This window comes from Agelaius phoeniceus, chromosome 3 (assembly GCF_051311805.1).
Source record: "Agelaius phoeniceus isolate bAgePho1 chromosome 3, bAgePho1.hap1, whole genome shotgun sequence".
Lineage (NCBI taxonomy): Eukaryota > Metazoa > Chordata > Aves > Passeriformes > Icteridae > Agelaius > Agelaius phoeniceus.
This window is the reverse complement of record NC_135267.1, coordinates 16,996,877-17,021,303: the sequence shown is the minus strand read 5'-3', so window position 1 is coordinate 17,021,303 and position 24,427 is coordinate 16,996,877. Positions and strand designations below refer to the sequence as shown.

Here is a 24,427-nt window from a genome sequence, read left to right as displayed (position 1 = left end):
GTAACTTTCTGACTCAGCTATAAATATTTTCTGTAACATTTTTTAATTTACAGACTGAGCTTAAGATACATGGCAATAGATATTTTTTCTACATTTGTGCAAGTCAATGGGCTAAAATCTCATTTATCATCATCTATAGCAATAATATGCCTCATAACTAAGGAGTAGAGATTAATAAAAGTAATGACACAGAGAAGACACATATTAAGTTAGAAAAACAAAAGAAAACACTTTTCTTACTCTGAGTGTGGTCAAATACTTGGGAGACTTGCCCAGGGAGGCTGTGAAAATCTCCCCCCTGTGCATGCATATTCAAAACATGACTGTCCTGCTTGAGAAGGAGTTTTGAACAGAATGATCTCAGGGGGTCCTCAAAACCATACTGAGATTCTGTGAAAGCCAAATATAGAACAGTAAATTCAAATTACATTTCTGTCATTAGAACTGGAAATTCTATTATCAACAACTTACAGCTGTAGGTTGACATAAGTATCACCTCCTTGACTGTAATACTTCAACTTTGATTTTTGATTCCCTCTCTTAGGTGTCATTTTTATAGATGGTCTTTTCCACAGGAGCCAAGCCCAAGGGCTACAGATCTTAATTTGCAATGAAATAACTTACCTGTTCTAACACTTCAGTCTTCCAGATGACCTAGGAGCCAATAAAAATTCAGTATCATTCCACAAAATAAAATTGCCTAAATATTCTCAGGAATATTCAGTATTAATTAAAAACCAAGTTTCCTTCAGAATTTTTCTGTCTGCACTTACACATGACGCATGACAATAGACTATGCAAAGAAGAATTAATAAAATAATAGGCAACTCCTAGACTAGGTGTTCTGAAAGGTGACATATTCTATATTTGAGAAATATATATGCTGGCATTATTTGTATAATGCAGAAAATTGGCTTTATTTTATATAAAATAACTTGCACACCCAGTACTTTTTTGAGAGACCAAATAAGAAATATTGTTCAGATATGCAGTTTTTAAGAGACAGTGATGCTTAATTCTGATAAAGGACTATAAGAAGTGAAAACAATTTGGGAAAATTGAATTTCACAGATGGAAAAGTAGAGTAATGCTATTGAAAAATGCAAGATCATGAATTAAATCATACATAAACTAAAAGTAATTGCAAATGCCTCAAACGGATATTCAAATTTCCAAGAATAGCTCACGAATTGCAATATAATGGAATTCAATAGACAAAATGTTTTAAACAGATCCTGCCTTTTGAATAAGAATGCTTATGCACAAAACAAGCTGACAAAATACCAGAAAACTTACAAGACACAGAAGTGAGAATAAAACATACTTAGATTGTAAATCCCAATTATGTGAGGTGAAGTTCCTGATGAGTTAGTCAATGCATATTATACTAATACCTTTTTCATTACATAATTGTAGAAAAGCAGTTAATGTGACTTACATATATGTCATAGCTTCTAGAATGTTGATTAAACATTTTGAAAAACTTTGGATAACACTTGAACTACTGTAAATTGAATTAATTTTAGATATTATTTGCAGAATTGTTAATACAATATTCCAAATTTAATGGAATTTATGTTAAACTCTCTATGTTAAACATTGATTTTATGTTAAACTCTCTATGTTAAACATTGATTTTAAGTCTTCTTAAAAACTCTCTATGCTAAAGGCAACACCACGACTGATGCTATTACTAACTCCAGCTTAAAAACTTTGGGAAAAGAAATTCCACTGTTTTCATTACGAATGTTGCATAACATTTTGAATGCCAAAATAAGTATTATAAAACTTGAAAACCCAGAAACTTTTCCCTTAGTACTTAAATTATACAGTTTAGATTAAATAGTTTTTTTTACTCTTATCAAGAGGGGGACAATATATCATCTGGTTTCTTTTGGGACTTACAAACTTCTCAGCTTGACCAATCAATTTTATAAGTTTCTACTTCTGTTTCCCTCAGCTTCTGGAAGATGATGAAAATTTTAGTTTTTTCCCTGTGTTTTGTTGTTTTGTTTTTTTCAAGATATACAAAACTAAGTGTGGCTGGGCAGCAGAGAATAGAGTTATATGCATTTCCTGCCTCAACAGATGGATACAGATATCTCTATGGAAAGAGGAAAAGATGCTGCTTTGTTCAATGGCATTTCTGAGCTTTGAAGATGCTCTTACAATGCAGGTGGTGAGCAAGAACCTCAGTATCAAGGACTGCCAAGCATGAATAGAGCCAGGGAGGTCTTGAAAAGAGGAGGTTTCAGTGACTACAGAAAATACTGATTTTTTTAGCTTATCTAGAGACAATAGTGTAGTTTTTCCTCTGAATACCTCTGAAAATTGCTGGATCACAGAAAAGAGTACACCATTCAGTTACATGTGGGTATTAGTGTTGCTGCTTAAAAATACCTCTTGTCTGATTAAATCTTAACTTCTACATATCTTGTTCTAGCAATCCTAGAAATTCAAAACCATTTCACTCCTAAATAAAACCCTGAAAAGGTGGTTTACCTATTTCAAAGCTGCAAGTGGATTGGGGTCAGGAGCCATTTATCAGTTTTTGGTTTCACAAATTATGGAAAAATTGTTTTCATCTTTGTCAGGTGTTCTGAGAGTTGTGGGGGGTTTTGTCTGTTTGTTTGTGTTTTGTTGTTTGGTTTGTTTTGTTTTGTTTTTGCTTGTTTGTTTTGTTGTTTTTGTTTTTGTAGTTTGGTTTGGTTTGGTTTGATTTCTACCCGTGAGCTCTGCTGAGTTTTGCCAAAGCCTACTGGGAAAATGAAGTGCTTTTAGCAGGAAGCATTGAACCACTTTCTGATGTGCTCTGAAAATTGCAGTCTGCATGCTTCCCTCAGAGTTAAAAGCTCTCCACCTTTTTCACGAATAATAAGGACAACAGCAAGGAATCTCTCACAGTTGTGTGAGAAATTAATTTTCTGAGGTTATTATGAGATTCTGAATAAAATTAATGTATTTTACTGATCCAAAATCTACTGTTGGAGCAGTGCTGCTCTAAGAGAACCTCCCTCAAATTTCAGATACCAATGAAAATAAATTTTGATGCATCAGTATCCTATTACCTCTGAGCCAAGAAGTATTTCAGCTTTGACTGCTAATGCAAGTGCAGTTGAATGAAATCATCACTTGAATGAAGGCAGTATGAGGTCCAAACCAGATCTTTCCAGGCAATTAAATACAAGCATAACCTCATCAGTTTCATAAAACTTTCTGTGCTGTATTGCTTTTCTGCAACTGAAACAGGTGATGATACTTGCTTCCTCCCAAGTAAAAAGTCTGAATACTCTTTCAGGAGCACTAAGACATTTATTGCAGCAAAATATAGCACATTGTGTTCATTATTTCTGATGAGAATCTGGAGAATAATGTTGATACAATTATTTTTTCCTATACACAGTTTGCTTTTTTCCCACCATCAGCTAAAATCCTCTTTTGAGGATTATTGTAGAGTCTTGGTTACTCCCCAAGAGACAGTTTTGCTGATGTTTTAGGAGAATTGCATGTTCATTTCTGTATTATACTTGTTAGCTTTTTCATTTTGACATCAAGACTGAAATTCTCTTATACAAACCACATGACACCTTCTTCAAAATTTAGATTAAAATTCTATTAATCTCACCTTGACTAATAGAAGGGTTGGCTTTAGGTTTTACTTTGCTTTTTTGTGCCATATGTGAAAAAGATTTTCCCCATATACCTGCTGCAACTTCACTCAGATGGCTAGAACTCAGGTTACTGACAGGACTTGCCTGATATTCATTGCTAATAGTGATTTCCAAAGATCTAGAAGGATTGACTCATCTGCCTATTTACTCATATTTTTCAAAATACAATTGGTGAAAATTGTGAGCTTTTCTGATTTTTCATTATCCCTGAAAAATAGTTGCCCCAATTCTTAATTTAGTGAATTCCTATAAGAGTTATGGTGGAGGTAACTAAAACCACAGAAAATTATCTATAACTCTAATACGCAGCATTAAGTACCTCTTTTTCTTTTTTCTTTTTTCAATTCTTTTAAGAATACAGCTAAGTAAAAAGCCTTAGCTAAATTCTCTATGAGTAGTGACAATCCCTCCAAGTCACTGCAAGTGAAAAAGTAGTTGGAGGAGCGGTGATGATTTAATTCTTGCAAAGTACTAACTTGCAAAATCCTAGCAACAATAAACCAGTTATTCAATTTCTCTTGTTTCCTAGATATACTGTTGTATATTTAATTTAAAATATATTAAATTATGGAATGACTTTATTAATTCTATCATTAAACAGAAGCTTCTGTCAAATATATTAGTGTATTTCAAGAGGCCTATTAGGAACATAGATTGTAAATATTGTCATTTATAGTGAGTATGTATTCCCTGTGTTCACTCAGTGTTGGTCTTTACACTGTTAGGTTTATGGCTGGATTTGATGATCTTAAAGGTCTTTTCCAACCTAAATGATTCTATGATTCTACAACTCTGTTTACACATGGTGTTAAGAATGGCCATTGTATCAGACAAGGCCATATGTAGATACATCACCTGGGCTTCGTAGGGATGCCCTTTTACACCTAAGTCTTCCCTGCCCTAGGGCTGAGTTTATCTCTTTCTATTCAAATTCATTATCATGCTGGGTTTAGAGGGTTTTTGGTGGTCTTGAGGTCCCTACTGGGTCTTTCTTTGGTCAACCATCCATGCCTACTTCTCAACCCACGGCCTCTGCTGTGCTCTTCTCCAGGAGCCAATTCAAGGAGTTTGTCCCAGAAAAGTGCTGGCCTGCCTCTGTATGGGCTCCTTCTCCAGGCACATCTGGTCCTTTCTCACAGCATGTTCTTGCCAACAATCCCTGTTTGCCTCCATAGTTATTTGGCTGTTGGTTTGGAGACATGCATGTTAGCTCCTTGTCTTCAGAGCTTCTACAGAGGACATGGTAAGGAGACTAGAGTAGCTCTCCTGTGATGGTAGGCTGATAAGGTTGGGACTGTTCAGCCTCAAGAAGAGAGGATTGCATGGACACCTCATAATATCCTTCCAGTATCTGAAGGGGGCCTATAAGGAAAATAGAGAGGGGTCCTTCATCAGGAACTGTAGTGATATGAAAAAGAGTAATGGATTCTAAGAGAAGAAGGTTTAGATTAGATGTTAGAAAGAAAATTTGTACTTTGAGGGTGATGAGGCACTGGAACAGATTGTCAACAATTGTGGGTGCCTCAACCCTGGCAGGGTTCAATGCCAGGTTGGATGGGGCTTTGAGCAACCTGGTCAAGTGCAAGGTGTCTCTGCCCACAGCAGGGAGGTTGGAACTAGATGATCCTTAAGATGCCTTCCAATCAAAGGCATTCTTTCATTCCATGCCATCTAGGACTCTCCAATTATCTTATTCTTCCTTTCTATCTAGCCTCAACTGAAGTTGGACACAATGGACTGTAATAGTCAAGACATCCTTAAATAATATGGCTCCTTAAGCATGAAAAAGTCAAGTTAATGCTTTCTCTAACAGAGTATTGAATGGAATTCACTTAGCCTGTATTATCTGGAGTTGATAAAAATTAATTTTCCTTTCAAGATTTGTGTTATTTTTCAGGGAGATTGGTCTTAATTCCTTTGCTCTAATTAAGGATCAATTATTTTGAATACAATAGAATTTAACTCCTTGAATACGTTAAGAAACTAGTTCTCTTTTAGTTCACATTCAGTTCACAGATTTGCCTATGTTTTCAAGCAGTATGGAGAGATAAGAGAGGACTTTAGCAGTGAAGCCAGGAAGCTGTGAAGCTACCTGATACCACTAAACTATATTCATGCTATTGTTCATTTAGGGGTTTTCCTGCTAACTAGCCTTACACATATGGATCAACCATCCATACTCACTGGGGTGTATCACGGACATTCTTCAAGCATTTTTTTCAGCTTTGTTCCATTTGAAGATTCACTTATTTTGAGATTGCTGCCTTAAGTAAACTAAAGCGTGCTATGTGGTGGTAATTTTAAAGTTAAGTATAGCTTAAGAAGCGTATTTTTGATCATAACAAAAAGTTTACTGTAAATGCACCTCTGAAATACCTGCTGTAGGAACTCCAAAACCTCAAAGAAATGGAAACAAAGTGATAATCCAGTTTAAATATACATATTGCTTTTATAGACAAGAAAATGCAGTAAACTTTTCTATTGCATTTAGAATCCTTTTGCAGTTTTACTTCGCCCATCATAATTTTCATGCCTTCTCCTTGAAAATCCTGTTTTTACTTTAAAGATGAGTGTACATGCTTTACTGGCATGACTAAATACTTTCAAACTTTAAAAACCAAATGAAAGGCAGCATGATGATGGACATGAGAAATGTGTATCCTGTTCTATCTGTTTTGACTTCATTGTTTATACAACACTAGTCAGACAAACTGTTTGAAGGAATTTAAGTGAAGTAAATACTCCATACATATTTCAATGAATGTCAATGCTCTTTATCATAATCCTTGGTGGTCACTTCCAGGACCTTGTTCTGTGATTGGGCTATAACTAATAAAGGCTCAAGATTTCTTGTCCATGGTTACGGACCTTGTGTTGTCAAATACAGCAGTGTTAAATGACAAAACATGTTTAAAACTACTTCTGCCTTCTCCCTTTTAATACAGCTGTAGTGCAATAAACTAAATATGACCTATATAAATTAGTATGTAGATTAAGAAACAATAGAAAGAAATTTCACGACAAGAACACAGTATTTTCCTTAACAATTTCCATTGTTAATATTTCTAGCTTTTGTTTTTATCCACAGGCACAATAAGCACCATGAGTGAATTCAACAAAGCTGTGAAATTCAGCAGAGGGATCAGTGGGACAAGAGAGAATGTAATTTTGAGTAGCATGGGATAGCGTTTCTTTCTTCTCTAATTTGTACTGCAACCACTGAGTGTCAATATGATCTAGTATGACACTGTATCATAACTGAACAATAAGTCCATCATAAGAATGTTTGTTGGTTATGGAGAGTCTCTATTGGAATTTCTATTACTGCTGTCTTTTTAGAGATTTGTTGTTGATTTTGATGCTATTACTTGCTCTTGGAATATTTTTCCCCTCTAGTGTTTGCATATGAATCTCTTTTTGCATTGCACCTATAAAGTTCTGTGATGCTTTTATTTAGTTTATTTACAGGAAATTTCAGATTGTAACGTCTGCTTCTTGCTTTCCTTCCCACACTCTTAGATATACCAGCTCCTTTTTATCTATTTTCAAGCCCTGACCAATTTTTAAATTTATTTTTAATACAGTATCCTTATATAATTTCTGTTTTTCCCCGGAGCACTTAATAGCATTGCCCAATTTTAAGCGTTCTTTTAACAAATTAACTCATTAATTGTTTCTCTTTTAGAAACTGAGGACAACTGTTGACCTTCTTTCAATTTAATTCTTTCTGCAGGCATTTTGAATTCAAATACATGATGGCCACTGCTAAAGAGACACACTTAACTAGAATCACATCAAAAGTTGCTTTGCCTTTTGTGTTCTTCAGCCTACTGCTCCATGAAACAGTAATAGATTCTACATAGAAATTTAATCTTTATTTAAACTGTCATGCTGTTTGTCTAATGTACATCGTAGCTGCAATCTCCCATTAGAGATAATTTTCTTTACTCACTCTTTGACCTCTGCAGGTCACACTCGTGGTAACATAGGGGCTTCATCATGGTCTTAGAAAGAAAACTACAATAAAGAAAACAGGTTAAAAGAGTGTGTATATAGATTTATTTAGGGGAAGCCATGCCACTTGAAACACTTTTTCTAGGATCTGTTTTTCTTCTATAACATCTTCAACTGCTTTTCTGGGCAGATTTTTAGTCCTTATACTGTTTTGTTGGGCACGCAAAACTGTGAGTGAAGTAAATGGGAGCCATGTGAGGTATAACAGGCATAGGGGACTGGTTTTGAGTAGGGGGTTCTTGTGAAATGAGGCCACCAACTACCTTCTGCTCCTCATAGATGCTTCCTGAAGTCTCTAGGTGGGGAAACCCATCTGTGCAAAGCTGTCATCAAGCTGGAGGAACTCCTGGCCCTTTTCAGGCATACTTATGGAAGGCACTGGCAGCTCGTAGGGGCTGGAGAGGTTTGTGCAAAGACACGACATGGGGGTACGGACATCCTCAGAGACTTCAGCCAAGAGACTTAATGTCCCAGGAGTGTAGAAACAAGTATCACAAATACTAAACCCAGGGCAGCAGAAAAAGTTGTGTTACATACTCTACCAAAACCTCCTCTGTGTATCTGGAAGAACTGGGACAGACTCCAGACACTTGAGTGTGGGCACAAAGATTGCTTATGTAGGGTGTTGTTTTGGTGATCATTTTTCTCACTTATCAGAACTTCTAAACAGAATTTTAGGCTGGCTGGTAAACTGGTTTTGACTTGATTGGAGTTTATTTTCTTCATAGGAGTCAGTATGGAGCTGTGCTTTTGATTTGTGATGAAAACACTGTTGATAAACAGTGCCTATACAGAGCCAAGGTCTTTTCTGCTCCTCACCTCACAATGAGGAGTCTGAGTGTACACAAGGAGTTGGGAGGGATCTCAGCTAGGACAGCTGACCCCAAGTGACCAAAGAGATATTCCATACCATTCCATACACAGTGTAGGATGTTGTGCTCAGCAGATAAAGCTGGGGGAAAAAGGACAACAGGGGCATATTTAGTGTTACAGTGTTAGTCTTCCCAAGTCACCGCTATGTGTGATGGTGCTCTGCTGTCCTGGGGATGGCTGGACACCTCCTTGCCTGTGAGAAGGTGTGAATTCCTTGCTTTGCTTTGCTTGTATGCACAGTCTCTGCTTTACCTACTACACTGTTTTTATCACAAATCACAAGTTTTCTCATTTTTACCCTTCTGACTCTGTCTCTCATCACAATAGGGGGAAATAAGCAGGCAGCTGTGTTGGGCTTAGTTGTCAGACAGGTTTAAACCATGGCAGCTAACAGTAAACTAGAGTAAAGTAGGATTCCCTGGCTTAATACTGTTATGCCTGCCATTAAAGACTAGCTACTAGAAACCCTGATAAGCAAGTTCAACACTCTCTGCATCACTACTCTGTCTATATTTACAGTACAACTCTAAGGTAGAAATAACGGTTCTGTGTTTTGAGGTGTTGGCAAATTCACCATCTAGCATGTTCAATATTGTTTAAACAAATGCCATATGTTTTAAATGTTGTCTAGTAAACAAGGAATCATTTGCAAGTAATTAGGATTGGCATAAATAAGGCAGAATTTACTAAGATTTATTAATTTTGTGATGAAAAATAAAAAGGTACAAAGGACCACTTGGTATATCATTTAGAATATTAGTGCATATTGCAAAGACAGAGAGTGGAAGTAAAATTTTGCAGGCATTGTAATTTATGGCTTTTCCTTTATTATATATACCTATTACATCATGCTTAAATTTGATGGTTTTAAATACACACCAGAAAAAAAAAAAAAAAATCACAGTACTGGGGAGTAGAAAACATGGGTTGCCATGCAAGGCTGGAGTGCTGGGAGAGTAACATCAGTGACATCAGCGACAAGAGGTACCATCCCATAGCATCCATGTGGGAAAGAGTGTGTCTGGGAAGGGTGCTCAGAGGCAGCCAACAGTCCAGTGGTACCCAGACACATAAACAGCAAGGAGACAGGCACTGAAGAGAGTAAGTCAAATATTTAGGATAGAGTCAAGGCCCAAGTAATCAAGGTATAAGGGCAAGTACCTGCTCACTTGCAGCATAGCCCAGATGAGTATCAAAGATCAGAACTTGAGCCTAAATGCAGCTCTTGAGGAAGGTAGGGGGGCACCCAGAAAGCATCGCCTGCCTCCCCAACAGCACCCTCTCAGTTACTTCATATCTCTTTGATCCAAGGTTGCAGTCCATCCTACCAAAGCTGCGCAAGCACAGGAAGGAATTTAACAAAGAGGTCATGTAACATGTGGGAAGGTGGAAAGAGGAGGTTCATTCCTGGCCAAAACATGGTGGCATGATATTGTTAAACATTTCCTGGTTATTCTCTTTTTTGACAGATTTTCTTTTCCTGAGAAGTTGTTAAAGTCAAATATCATCTGTGGGTGTTTCTCCAATCTCACTTATAATGCACTGTATTTTTGTTCTTAGTATGTAATACCAGTTATTAATAGAAAGAACACATAAGCCTTAAAATGCTAGACAGGAATGCAGATAATTTGGGATTAATTTTTGTTGAAATTTTGTATAAATCTACCTGCTTTATTCTCCTCTAGTGCAAAATAAAGCATTGTGCAGCTTTTCACCCAGCCTTATATAAGTTTAAGAGTTAGATTTTCTTCAAGTATCTCTGTGTCAATGCAAATCCCAGTCTTGAAATTTTCTTAGTCTTCATCAATTACATGGAGCCAGCACGTAAATAAATAGGGCTTATAAATAGGAGGATTTTATCCTTGCCAAAAGCAGGTGTAAGGTATAACAGTTGTCATAATCCCTTTCAAATTTCATCACATGACATCATTTTATCTCATGAGATGGCATCAGCATTTTGCAGTTATTTAATTTCTTTGCTGATTTTCTATATTATAACTGTATTTCATACAGAGTTTTTTACTTTTTATACTCTTCACTCCATAATTTTGTTTCCTTCATGATTTTATTGCTAAAAATCAATCTCTTGGTATTTATTTTCTATATTTCTTCAGGTTTTTTTAATTGCTTTTACAAGATGTTTTTGTTTATTATTATTAGTTATAGGGCTCCCTTAATAATTTTTATTGAAATATTTTTTTGTTTTCTTCTGCATGAAGACTAATAATGATTTTGTGAAGATTAAAACCTGTTAAAATGCTACCAACCACTTATTTTTAAATAGTTCAGATTTATCCCATATAAATATTGTAATGAAGCACATTTTCATTACTAGTAAAAATGAAATTCGTATATGACACCAGAATGATGCATAATTACATGAATGAAGGACAAAATGTAAGTGGGCAAGAATTCTTCTAGATTAGACATGCAACAACTTTCCTTTTGAAGTGTCTAAAAGGAAAAATAACCTTTTGTAAAGGCCTATTTTAGTAACACCTGAGAAAATCTCATTATGAAATAGGTATGAAAAGATGGGCTGCTGAATGTAGGATTTATAAATCTATGCAATAATACAGACCATAGACTTCTATACCTGATAACAGTAACAGATGTAATAGCAGTTATAATGAACATAATAGTTCAAGAATGCTACCTTAAAAGAAAAAAAAAAAAAGCTAAATTACCCAAACTACACATTTGATACACCTTTCTGTAATGGTATCTTTGAACATCATGAGATTATGAAGATAATGGAGTGGTCTCCAAATAGAAAGATTATGAGTATTCAGCAGCAATAATGGTAGTTTTGTTACTGATCTGTGTCCTTTCTTTCTTTCTATGGGGAGTTAATTCCCAGGGGTTAAAATACAGAGGCAGAGAGAGGAAATTAATATTAACATACTTGCCTAACTTTGGAGCTATGTGGCTAGAGTACTGAAATCCTTTGAAAGTAAAATTTGGATTCAGTCATTAAATTAAAATGAAAACTATTCTGGGAGAAGGATCAAAATATAGTTTGTACCCCTTCTGAGTTTAATATTTTAAACTCCAATCTCCAAGTTAGTTAGAGTCCACACTTTTCTGATATCTTAAACAGTGCTGGCCACTCTGCTGCACAAAGGTCACTGAGACAGGTTCACATGTTCAGCATATTATTAATAGGACATAGCTACATTTTAGATGTTTTCATCCCAATTTAGGACTGAATATGACCCTTTAATGTTATCCTATAATTGCCATCAGATCATTAAGTTTTTTTAAAATTCTTCAACTAAAGGTTTCAGTATCTTTACTTTGTCCTTTGAAAGTCCTTTGATCTTTCAGCCTAGTCCAGAGAATGGACCAAAGTGCACTTGAAGATCTTTGGGGAAAGTGAGGACATTTAAGGAAATCATGCACTGTTGCATCATAATCCACATGTCCTTTTGTGATAAACCAGCGTAGTGTGTTGACCCTGGGTAGGTGCCAGGCACCCACCAAAAACATTCCATCACTTTCCTCCACACTGGACAGAGGAGAGAAAATATAATGAAGGGTTTGTGACTTGAGATAAAGACAGAGAATGATCACTTACCAGATACAGTCATGGACAAAACAGATTTGAATTAGAGATATTAATTGAATTTATTACTAAAAACTCAGAGCAGAATAATGATAAATAAAATAAGACCTTAAAAATACCTTCCCCCCACCCCTCTGTCTTCCCCAGCGCTACCTCCTACCCCAGTGGCACAGGGAGAGAGGGAATGAGGATTATGGTCAGTTCACCACAGGTTGATTCTGCCACTGCTCCAGAAGAGGAGTCCTTCCCCTGCTCCAGCAGGGGGAGTTTCCAAGGAAGACAGTTCCCCACAAATTTCTCTAATGTGAGTCCATCCAACAGGCAACAGTTCTCTAAAAAATGCTGCAGTGAGGGATACTTTTCCATTACTTTCCATCCTTCAGGAATAGGCTGCTGCAGCATGAGTTCCTCCCAGGGTCTCAAGTTCTACCAGGAAACCTGCTCCAGCATGGGCTCCTCCCTCCACTGGTCTGCAGAATGCTGCCAGGATCCTGCTCCAGCATGGATGTCCTGGATGTCCTTCAAGTTCAGAGCCTCCTCTCAGGCATCCACCTACTCCAGTGTGGGTCTCCTCCAAGGGCTGCAGGTGGATCTCTGTATCCCTGTGGCCCTCCATGGGCTGCAGGGGCACAGCTGCCTCACCAGGGGCTGCACCAGGGGCTGCAGGGGAATCTCAGCTCTGCCACCTGAAGCACCTCCTGCCCCTCCTTCTGCTCTGACCTTGGTGTCTGCAGAGCTGTTCCTCTCACATATTCACACTCTGCTCTTCTCTGGCTTCGGTTGCAACAGCACAATAACTTTTTCTTCTTCTTCTTAAAACTTTTATCTCATAGATCTTACCACCATTTCTATGATTGGTCCAGTATTGACCAGCATCACTTCCATCTTGGAGCTGGCTAGCATTGGCCCTGCTGGACATTGAGAAAGCCACCCCTCTAACCGTCCCCCTACCAAAACCAGGCCATGCAAACCCAATAAAACTACATGTGTGTAGGTGTAGAAAAATATGCATCCACATTATTTTTACATGTGCTGTGCAAAAATGAAAGCAATGGGAACAAATTTCAAACTGCAAATGCTATTGTTTATTTACATTGAACGGCTCCTCTTGTAAGATAAGTTTTCTTTAGAATAACTTTCTCATTTGTAAATATCAGTTTAGCGGCCACTATCTTAAAGGGGAATATAAATATCTGAGAATGTCAGATAAGGATACTGAAGGGAAAAAAGACTAAAAGAGAGAAAAAACTTTGTATTTAAGACAAATTAAGGTATTACTAATGTAAAGCTATTGAAAATTTCAAAGGTAATGAACATAATATTGGGTTTTCATCATTTTCGTTATTACTCCAAGCAGAAGCTTCATAATCTTATTTTGGTTTTCTTTCTGTAATCACTCATCTCAATGCAATAAAAATTGCTAGATATATTCAAGGGATAGAAAAGGCTAGTCTATAAATTAAATAGTCCTGGAGGACTCTGTAATCTGTCGTCTTTGACAGTAATGAGTAAAAGTCTCAAGCATATGATTAAGGACATTTGCTTTTCAAATATATTCTTTGAAAAGTAAGGATTTAATGAAGGGTTTGTTAAATGTATAGGAACAGAAAAGAGTTGAGCAGTGATTGCATGTTTGCTTTAAAAAGCAAAAATTCTCAGGCCTACATCTTTGGAATATCTACTTTTATAATAAACTGTTAAATGATTATTAGAAAAATATTTATGGTTAAAGTTTATGACTAGAACTTAGATGTTCTTGTTTAGTTCTTTGTTTTGCTGCAGATGCCCTATCTTAATTTACTACCATTAATTTTATCATCAGAGGGAGGGAACATGAAAAGTATGCCTTCAATCTCTTGTGTACACAAGTACAATGAAATGCACTAAATAAATATCAATTTTTTAGCAGGAATAAAAATAGGAAAAAACTGACTTTTTTTACCGTGTTGGAGTTCTGATCGGTTCATTTGACTTATTCCAGTTTCCCATTACTTGCTAGATGTTGCCCTTGATTTGTTGTACATTTTCTGTTTTGTAATGTGGTTTTAATATTCAACTGTATTTGGTATGAAAACAGAAATATTTTCCTCTGTTTGAATTCCTAGGGTGCCGTGGAAAATACACATGAACATTCAGGAGCAAGTGTTCTGAAGTTATCCTCAGTAATGCAGCATATGTGAAAGGAAACTTCCGTTGGTCAGGTGAAATGATGACTATGAAATCAGCATATTGCATGGTAGTGTGCTTTCTTCAACTTTGCATTGTCAATGGGCAGGTAAGATGTGAGAGACAAATGATTACTGAATGGAGAACAGAACCAAAACCTACTGTAATAAAATGGACGCCAAGGGAAAATGTCTGTTCAGACTTTTACACTGAATGCTGGAATATGAATAAAAGTATTATTGGTGAAATCTCTGAAGAGCATAACCTCAGTATCCCTCAGATATGCCCTTTACAGCTTCAATTAGGTGATAGTCTCTTCATCTCCTCTGAGCCGTCCTTTCAGTCTTACGGAATGAATCTGGTAAATGTCTCCAAGGAAGAATTTATTAACTGCCCTAAAGCTGGTTTTCTTCAAGAGCAGCTGATTTTTGTTTGCCAGATAAGAGGACTGCACCAAGTGGACCCTAACTGGCTTGGTGTTGGAACTCACTACTTTGCAGAACTTCACAAGAGAGGTCCACCATTGTGCAACATGGGCCTTCGTCTGAATGTTACCGTGAAGCAGCAGCTCTGCCAACAGTCTCTGGGTGCACCACTGTGCTCTGGGCATGGAAAATGTCTAAGCCACGTTTGGGAGAAAACATATAATTGCCACTGTTTCTCACAGTATTCGGGAACGTTCTGCCAGAAGTTTGATATATGCTCCACTAAACCTTGCCACAACAATGCCTCCTGCACTGAGAAATCAGAAGTTTCAGGAGATTCTTATGAATGCACATGTCCTCCAAAATTTTCAGGTATTTCTTTTCTCCTCTAGGGGTAATCATTATATAGATCTTACACTTTACTTAACAGGTGATAAAACAATAGGAACAACACTAGGAAGACTTTTGTATCATTTGATTGCCCATGGCTGCTACCGTACCTGCAGGATCTCTTTTACATGGTGTCACTTATGGGAGACTGTGCAGGCATTTGAAGACAGTTTGTACTTGCAGACATTCATAAATACATTGTAGAGAAAAAAAAAAGTTCTTATCGTGCTTCTTTCCTACTTAAGCATGAGACATAAATAAATGCTTCTCGACTTACAGAAGTAACTGTTTTACTTTTTTTGTTCTGCAGTTCAGATTGTGAGATCAAACAACATAAATCATTTGGCGTAAGGTCCCCCTAAAATAGCTGGCTAATCAAACTGGTAGAAAAGAGTGATTTTGTTGAAATGAATAATGATTTCATTCAACCAGTCAGATCTCCCCTCCATTTTCATTTAAAGACCTTTCAGATTACATTACTGATTTTTTTTTATATCAAAATTTAGTTTAACTGAAAGGTCAAACCTTAACTTAGAAGAACAAGAAAAATAAAATACTTAGCACTTTCTTCCAGATTGTTCTGTCCCCTAAAGTTGTTTTCAAAGGCAATTTGTTAAACATACTGTTATTATCAAATAAATCTGTCACAAATGAAAAAACAAAAATCAAGTAATCCTCCTAGGAAATACTGCAGCACTTACCCAAAACTCATCAGAACAAACTGAATTTGGGTTTGGATTACCATACCAGAGAATACAACATAACTGGGTAAACTCTTATCTAACCATTACTTTTATTTCATGGAGGAAAAAAATGGATTAAGGAAATTATGGGGATGTTGTTCCTGCATTCAAACCAATAGAGTTTGGGTATGTTATAGAAAGTATCAGAAATATTCATTCTCATAAAAAAAGAATAATTGTAGCTCTTTTTGTACTTGTGGAGCAGAATTCCTGAAATGTTCCTCTGTCGACTGAATTTCTATGATCTCACAATAGTGATGCTATGCTATGAAGCACAGCAGATGGCTTAGGAATGAGTGAGGTTCATAGAATACACTTCATAGAAATGAAGCTTATGTTGCATAAAGATTGCTGTAATTTATTTTTAATTGCTTTTCAAAGTGCATAATAATTTGGTTACTAATGCATTTGCCAATGGAAGATTATGCAGGTATGAATAAGTCAATGTTGTGAGAAATTTTTTTTTATAATTATGAACAGTGTAATAAGATAGTGGAAAACATTGATGGTATGCAGTATGTTTTACATTTCCTTTATCGTTACTGGAGGCTGAGTAAAATGCTTTGAAAATAAGAGTACCAAAAGCGTCTGGTACTAATTGAACTCAAATTAATGAAAAAAATTTGGAAGCAATTTGTTAAAAACAAACATCATGTTTAATGCTATCAACAAGCAATGCTTAAAATATTTTTTTTAGCCTATATGAGAAAGTTTTAGGTAATGTCATCAGCTGACAATACTGGTCTCATAAATAGGCTGCAAACAAGAAGAATTAGGAGACTAAATCACCATATATTATGGGCAGGGCTACACAAGAGTAAAGGAGGAAAAAGTTCCTCCCATAACATAAAGTCTATTAGAAATTTGAACACTTTTTGAAGTGTGAATAATGTCATGGTAATAATTCAAGAGGCAAGCATAATTAAATGGTATTTAGACTTGCATGCTATAATAGCGTAAACAACTTATAACTGGAATTGTAATTCCCAGAAAGCTGCATATTATAAAATAATCTCACATATCCACTCCGCATAAGGACATCTTTCGTTCTCAATGCTGAAAGAAACTGTAAGTTAGATTCATGTTAAAAAGAAATAAATACTACAGTTCTAGTAGCTCTTCTGCCTTTTAAGGTATATGTGAATTTGTCATTATATGTTAGATGAGGTTAAGCACAGTATGTGAGCACAAAAGTAGATTAATATCTTTCTGCCTTTCCTTAGAAGTTCGGTAAGTTTGGTGCAAACTAATGAACAATGTTGCCATAAATACCTTTCTATCCATTTGCCTATCTATATTGTAGCTATAAGTTTGACCTTTATAAAATGTTCACCAAACTCCCTAAATATTTACTAAACTCCAATGTTCCTATTATTCCTTTGACACAGGTAAAAATTGCACAGAAATAGTTGGACAATGCCAGCCATCCACATGTTTCAATGGTAACTGCATCAATGTTACTCCAAACACTTTTCTTTGTGAGTGTGACAAGGGCTTTACAGGTAGGAAACATCTTTTTTTCCTGTCTTACAATAACAATTTTATCTGTTATAGTAATGGTATGAACTTTTGCTTTATTAAAACAGTTATTTTTGATGATTATTGCACAGATTGACATATCCTTAGATTTTGTAAAAATAGGCTTTGTAAAATATAAAAATCAGACTTCCAAATTACTCATGTACTGAAGTAAAAACATAAATGATAGAAGCTTTTCATAATCAGATGCCATCCACAAGTACCTTTCTTCTATTGGCAGTATAGCAGAGGAAGACTCATAATCACTGACTCCCTGGTTCTCAAATACAGAGTTATCAAGATTCAGAACTCTTCCTGGATGGATGAATTTGAATACATTTGTATTTCTAATTTCATTATCCTCTTATAGGTACTAGAAATATAAGATGGAAATAATCTAAAGAGTCAATAATGTAATGATTAAGGGGTGCAACTTGATTAAAAAGGAAGAAGATAAGTGGTTTATTTACTATATATAGGACAAATAAGATGCTTTCATAAGAAAAGCTGAAAAAATGCATCTAAAACCATCCTCTTGTAAACACTTTTTTGGGGGATTAGGATAGCAGTGAAAAACCGTTTATTCTTGTGCTTCACAACAGACGTTCACTGTATGGATGTGAGAAAAGTAGTAACACTCAGAAGAACATTCTTTAAGAAGAAGCTAAGTATAAAGCTAGCTCTTGAATATCCAAAGACAGTAAATTTTTCAAAATGTATCTTTCTTGGAAGCATCACTTATCTTGTCAATTATAGAATATAAAGAAATCATTACATTGAAATGAAGAGTTAAAAAAAAACAAAACCAAACATAATGGAGTTAGAGGGATCAAAGAGCCAATCTTTATTTTCATAGTGAAAGACTGAAGATCCTTGTTGATATTTTAATTAAGTCTGTATAGAAATACATTTTTAAAAAATGGGATAGACTTGCTGAATTCTAAATTCTTAGTAAATCTGTTTGCTATTCTCCCTTTCTTCCCTTTCTTTCACTATGGAGGCATCATGGTCAGCATAATTCTGAGAAAACTGAAAAAAACCTCACTGTTTAAAAAAAAAAATCCATTAGTAAAGTTTTCTACAACTGGTTTTCCAGCCCATCATATCTTTTTAGAACATATCTTTTTAGAACACTTACCTTTGTCCTTTCACACAAATTGTGTAGAAACATCACTTTTGAAATTTTCCCTACAAAAATCTTTTTTATCCTTGCAATTTTGACATAGTGAGGGATGGGAGAAATGAGACAGGAGGAACACCCCTCCAGATGCAGTAAATACATATCCATAATGATATGAAAATGGTTTAATATTCTGAACTACTAGAGGGCAAGATACACGGCAACCTACTTTCTAATAGCTGGTAAGGATTGAGAAGGAAAAAAAGGAGTCTATGAGTGTAGCTAACTGCCTTTTTATTCTCCCCTTAGCCAAAAGAAAATGGAGAATCCTTTCTTGTTTCTAAGAATAAGTATCTTAGGAGGAGAAGGACTTTAACAATTTTTTTCTGGTTCTGTAGTATAAATGCAAATGAACAGTGTCGAGCAGCAATTTTGAGCCTTCCTCTAGAACCACCCCCTACACTAAAAGAGATGCTTCTAGTCTGTAACAGGAAAGTCCCTCTGATGAGTGTGGCTGAAGACACCAGACCAAGGCTGCTGCCAAGACCACCTCAGCGTGTCGCCGTTGCCAGCCCTGCGCCCATTCCCTCAGCACAGCAGCACCCTGGGCAGCAGCGACGACCACCAGTGGTTGACCCCACAAAGCCATGCCTGCTTTGCAATAACTTTGGGCACTGGAGTAGCCAGTGCCCCCTAAAAAGGTAATTTGATGAATTTAGAAATGGCAGGGGAGGAGAACTGCAAGCACTCCCCGGGGGTCAACAACAACAAAAAAACTGAAAAGGGAGCACCGGCCTGCCAGGCAAGCAGACACAAAAAGAGCAGGCCAAGGGAATAAGGGAACCAAAACAAACCAAATGTGCGGTAATGTTACTGTTTCTGTAAGTCAAGCAGATGCTTCAAAGACCATGTTTGCTGGTCCATTGTTGAAAGTGAAACAAAGTAACCTTTGTTATGATTTAGGTAAACCTATGTTAACCACGTCTTCTGTCAATGAGCCTTACAGGTTGCAGCTAACAGAATCACTCCACCTGAAAGACACTGACTGGCATTTTGTCTCTGTCAATCCAGATCAGAAGGGTATTTGGCACCGAATTCGTTGTAAGTACATCATCAGTGGGGACACCAAACACACACCACAAGAGATCGAAATTGCTCCAGCAATGACAACATCAGGTCCTGAGCAATTCGTTTTCGGGCTGCATTGTTTCCACCCACCCCTGTTTCTTCCCAAAGGACAAATAGTTGCACAAGCTAACCCTGTGCCATTTTTACCTGAAGGCACCAAAAAACAAGGGCCCACAGTCACCCGGGTCCAAGTTATTGGGAAAGACAAACCCAAATTATGGTGTAATGCCAGTGGGGGTGGGGAGTCAAAACGCATTGAGATGCTTGTAGACACGGGTGCAGACTGCACAGTGATCCCAGTACAAGACTGGCCTGCATATTGGCCTTTGCAAAATGTTGCTGGTCACATTTGAAGTGTAGGGGGCCTGCAATTGGCGAGACAATCCATGAGCATCATACAAATCAAGGGACCAAACAGACAATTGGCAAATATCCATCCATTTGTGTTAGATTATTTGGAACCTTTGTTAGGGAGAGATTTAATGGCCCAGTGGGGTGTCACAATTGATATTCCAGACTCTTCACAGCATTTTTGTACAGCGGCTATTGAACAACAGCGCTACACCCAAAAATTGAAGTGGAAAACAGACAAACCAGTTGAGGTGAAACAGTGGCCGCTCAGTAAACAAAGAATAAAGGCGGTCGAGGAGCTAGTGGAAGAGCAACTGAAAAAGTGTCACATTGTGGAGACCACGTCCCCGTGGAACTCTCCAGTGTTTGTCATTCAGAAAGCTGACAAAAAGAGATGGAGGCTCCTCCACGACCTCTGACAAATTAATAATGTCATTGAAGATATTGACTCTCCCCAACCTGGTATGCCATCCCCAACAATGCTTCCCCAGGATTGGAAATTGGCTGTTATTGATACAAAAGATTGTTTTTTCCATATTCCCCTACACCCTGACGATGCACCGCATTTCTCATTCTCGGTCCCCACCATCAACATGGAAGCCCCTATGAAAAGGTACCATTGGACAGTTCTCCCTCAGGGCCTTAAGGTCTTGCCTGCTATCTGCCAGTGGTATGTCTCTTCCCTGCTTTCCCCAGTGCGTGCAGCTGCAGAAAAGGCCATCATCTATCATTATATGGATGATATCCTTGTGTGTGCCCCCAATGATGATTTACTCACATATGTGCTTGACCTAATGATCAATGCATTGATTGTTGCAGGGTTCGAGCTCCAGGAAAAGAAAATTCAAAAGATGCCACCTTGGAAATATTTGGGCTTAGAAACTGGAAATAGGACCATTGTTCCTCAAAAACTGGAAATCAGTCCAAAGATTTCTAGACCCTTGCAGATGTCCACAAGTTGTGTGGGTCTTTAAATTGGGTAAGGCCTTGGTTCAGTCTGACTAATGAAGACCTTGCCCCTCTTTTCAATTTATTGAAAGGGGGAGAGGACCCGGGTGCTCCTAGGTCTATTACCCCAGAGGCACAGAAAGCTCTAGAAAAGGTTCAGATTGCAATGTCCACAAGACAGGCCTACCGATGCCGGCCTGACCTGCCATTCAAATTTATCATCTTAGGTAAGTCGCCACACCTCCATGGAATCATTTTCCAGTGGGAGGAAAAACAAACACCTAAGGCAAAGGAAACACCTAAAAAAGGCCAGGACCAGAGGGACCCTCCCTTGATCGCAGAATGGGTTTTCCTCAGTCACAAAAGGTCCAAGAGAATGACAAAGCCTCAGGAGCTGGTAGCAGAACTGATCTGGAAAGCAAGGACCTGGATCAGGGAGTTAGCAGGATGTACTTTAAGTGCATTCACATTCCAATTGAGTTAAAATTGGGTCAAAATATTATCCAAATATTGGAACAATTGTTTCAAGAAAATGAAGTGTTGCAGTTTGCTCTGGATTCCTACTCAGGACAAATTTCTGTCCACCGGCCTGCCCACAAAATGTTTGAACAAGATGTTCAATTTACTCTCAAATTGAGAGGTGCTCAAAGTAGGAGACCTTTAAATAAGGTTCTGACTGTCTTTACAGATGCGTCCGGGAGGTCCCACAAGTCTGTTACGACTTGGAAGGATCCTCAAACCCAGTAGTGGGAGACAGACATTGCTGAGGTGGAAGGTGCACCCCAGGTTGCTGAATGGGCTGCAGTTGTTAGAACTTCTGAAAGGTTCTCAGAACCATTCAATCTGATTACAAATTCTGCATATGTGGCAGGAGTAGTATCCAGGGCAGATCAAGCAATACTGCAAGAAGTGTCTAACATCGGACTTTTCAAATTGCTCTCAAAACTTGTAAAGTTGGTCACTCACCGAGAGCAACCATTTTATGTGATGCACGTCAGGTCACACACTGACTTGCCAGGGTTATCACTGAAGGCAACAGAAGGGCAGATGCTCTTGCTGCACCTGCAGTGATGGCCACTCTCCCAAATGTTTTTGAACAGGCAAAAATCAGCCACCAGCTTCTCCAAGTCAAGACACTAACTAGTTCACATGATCTGAAAAAAATATTAAATATATGTGTTAGTCTATATTGATGGGAAATAAATAAAATTATAATAAAGTAAAAATGCTCTGAAAGCATTTATTCAAAATAAGTAAAGGTTGCTGAGTCCAAGTTGTTATGTTCACAAGAATAGAATGGGTCTATTAGACAAGCAGTGTAAATTCTCATTTCAATTATATATTTTTCTTTTTTATTAACTGATTCATTCATTCACTGAGCTCTCAAACTCTCTTTACTCTTTACTGAAGGAAGATTTTTAACATAACAGGAAACAGCTAGCATTAGGCTGTCAGTATTCTTATGATTGAATACTCTGATTCATAACAGAATTTGCATCTTTAGACTTATTAAGAAACATTTAAAGGAAGGAAATATGGGTAAAACAAAGATGAGGTTGGTGCAGAGAGGAAGGCTGGTAGTGTGTAAGCAGTTGCTGCTCAGTACTCTTGTCTGCCTGAGACCTGCACCAAATCACTGTAGTCTACCTATTCTTTTTATTAAATCTTTTCTTTACTCTCTTTCCACATAATCTCAATCTCTCCCCATCTATGTGTTCTAAGGTTCCAATGCCAGAACTGGAGAGAAAAAGTGCCTGAATTTGGTGCCTGCAATTTGAGTTAGACCACTGGTGGTAGTGGTCCTAATAACTTTGGTGCCAGCATTTGGAGTAAATGAGGGTCTCAGCATCAGCAAGCTGAAGGGAGACCACAGATTGTAGGGGTGTGTGTCTGAACATAGTCAATTTTGTGCCAGCAAAGGGCATCAGACTCTGGGCAATGGTGGCTCACATGCCTAGTGCCAATTGAGCAGGTGAGAGGTCCAGCATCAGCAAATGAAGAGGGGAGCAAGGGTGCCAGGGCCTGTGTGCACTGGCAGGAGCCACTTGGAAGATAAAATGTTTATATTTTCCTCTAAGCCAGTCTCTGAGTGTGTGTGCAGATCTGCATGTGCACATGTGTGTGTACATGTGCAATTCATTAGCACCCTTCAGGCAGGATTGTCCCTTAAGTGGAGGCAAAGGATCTGGGCATCAATATGAGATGAGTGAAGGTCCCACACTGCTATTGAAAGGATTCACAAAAATGTTGGTCTTTCTGAAACAGAGGATAAGGGACTGTGTATTTAAGGGGTTCACAAATGTGTCAATGCTTTTGAAATAAAGGGTAAGGGGCTGTGTATCTTTACTAGCAAACTTCCATCCTTATCAGTCAGAGAAGAGGACTAAAATTTGGCTGCTTGTACATATGTTTTATGTGAGTTCTGGGTGGGTGCTGGCAAAGGCAATGCCTTATCTGTGGGTAGTCTATGTAGCTGGCTGCATTAGTGTCCTCTGCCTATGCACATCTCTGGCATACATGTTCATCTTGGCTGCTGGCTGAGCCTGCAAACAGGAAAGCAGCAGCTGCAGTCATTGGATGGATGGGACTCCCAGGTCTTTGGGTTCACTGAGCTGGGATTTTGCAGCTGGGAAGGAAGTTCTCTAGGCTCCAGAGCAAGAGGATGTCTCAACAATTTTGATGGATGTTATGGTTCTGTTCTGAAGATGTACAGATAATTAATGTGACTCATTCATAAACTGCAGGAAATAACAATATCTTAGCTACTTCTGTAATGGTACTGCTCAATCTGCTTACCCTAGCTAACATTAAGTGCATTAAGAGAAGGAGTTTTTCATTTGAATATGGTTTGTTGAATCTTTGTGGCATTTTGCTCCTTAGGTGGGAAGATGGGACTGATTAAAAAACAACCCCTTGTGGAGCATCTGAGATTATTTGAGTTTTTTTCACACATTCCTGTAAGAGAGACTTGAATTTCCTGCCTTCCCCAATGGTCCAATTGACCTCTTTGCAGAAAATAATGAGTTCCATCCTCACTTGGGGGACAGGAGATACTATGAGAATGAAGTAGTTTGCTTGGAGCCACTATGCTAGAGCTTCTATCATCCAGGTGCTTTAGTTTAAAACAATCTGTTTGCTTAATTGGTGAATTACACACAGGCTCTTTTGAAAAAGGTCACTAATGGAAAGATACTTTTACACATATATAAAAGAAGAAAATTTATTGTTTGCACAATTACTGTTTTAACAGCCTCATAGTTAAATTTGTCTAATACTAACACTCATTGCCCAAATTAATACCCAAAGGATTCTTAATAGTACCCCTAAAAAACATTATGTAAAAAGCTTTTCTACTGTCTATGTTTTACTTTGGTATTAAGCTCAGCTGTCCAGTGCATATCTTGGTCAAATCCATCCATTTCCCTCAATAAGAGGGCACAACAGTTGCAGCAAGACATCAGCATTTTTTGGTATTCATTGACAGGAGTTTTTCATTCAGACTGGAAGTTTCTCAC

General features: G+C 37.5%; 1 protein-coding gene across 1 annotated transcript in view; it reads left to right on the top strand.

Moving 5' to 3' along the window:
- EYS (EGF-like photoreceptor maintenance factor) overlaps positions 1-24,427 on the top strand; it is a 792,123-nt gene that overhangs the window by 73,412 nt on the left and 694,284 nt on the right. The window contains exons 2-3 of the mRNA XM_054630570.2: positions 14,229-15,086; positions 17,236-17,349. Of these exons, the coding sequence (XP_054486545.2) occupies positions 14,330-15,086; positions 17,236-17,349 (871 nt within the window). The 5' untranslated portion in view covers positions 14,229-14,329. The remainder of the gene's footprint in view (positions 1-14,228; positions 15,087-17,235; positions 17,350-24,427) is intronic.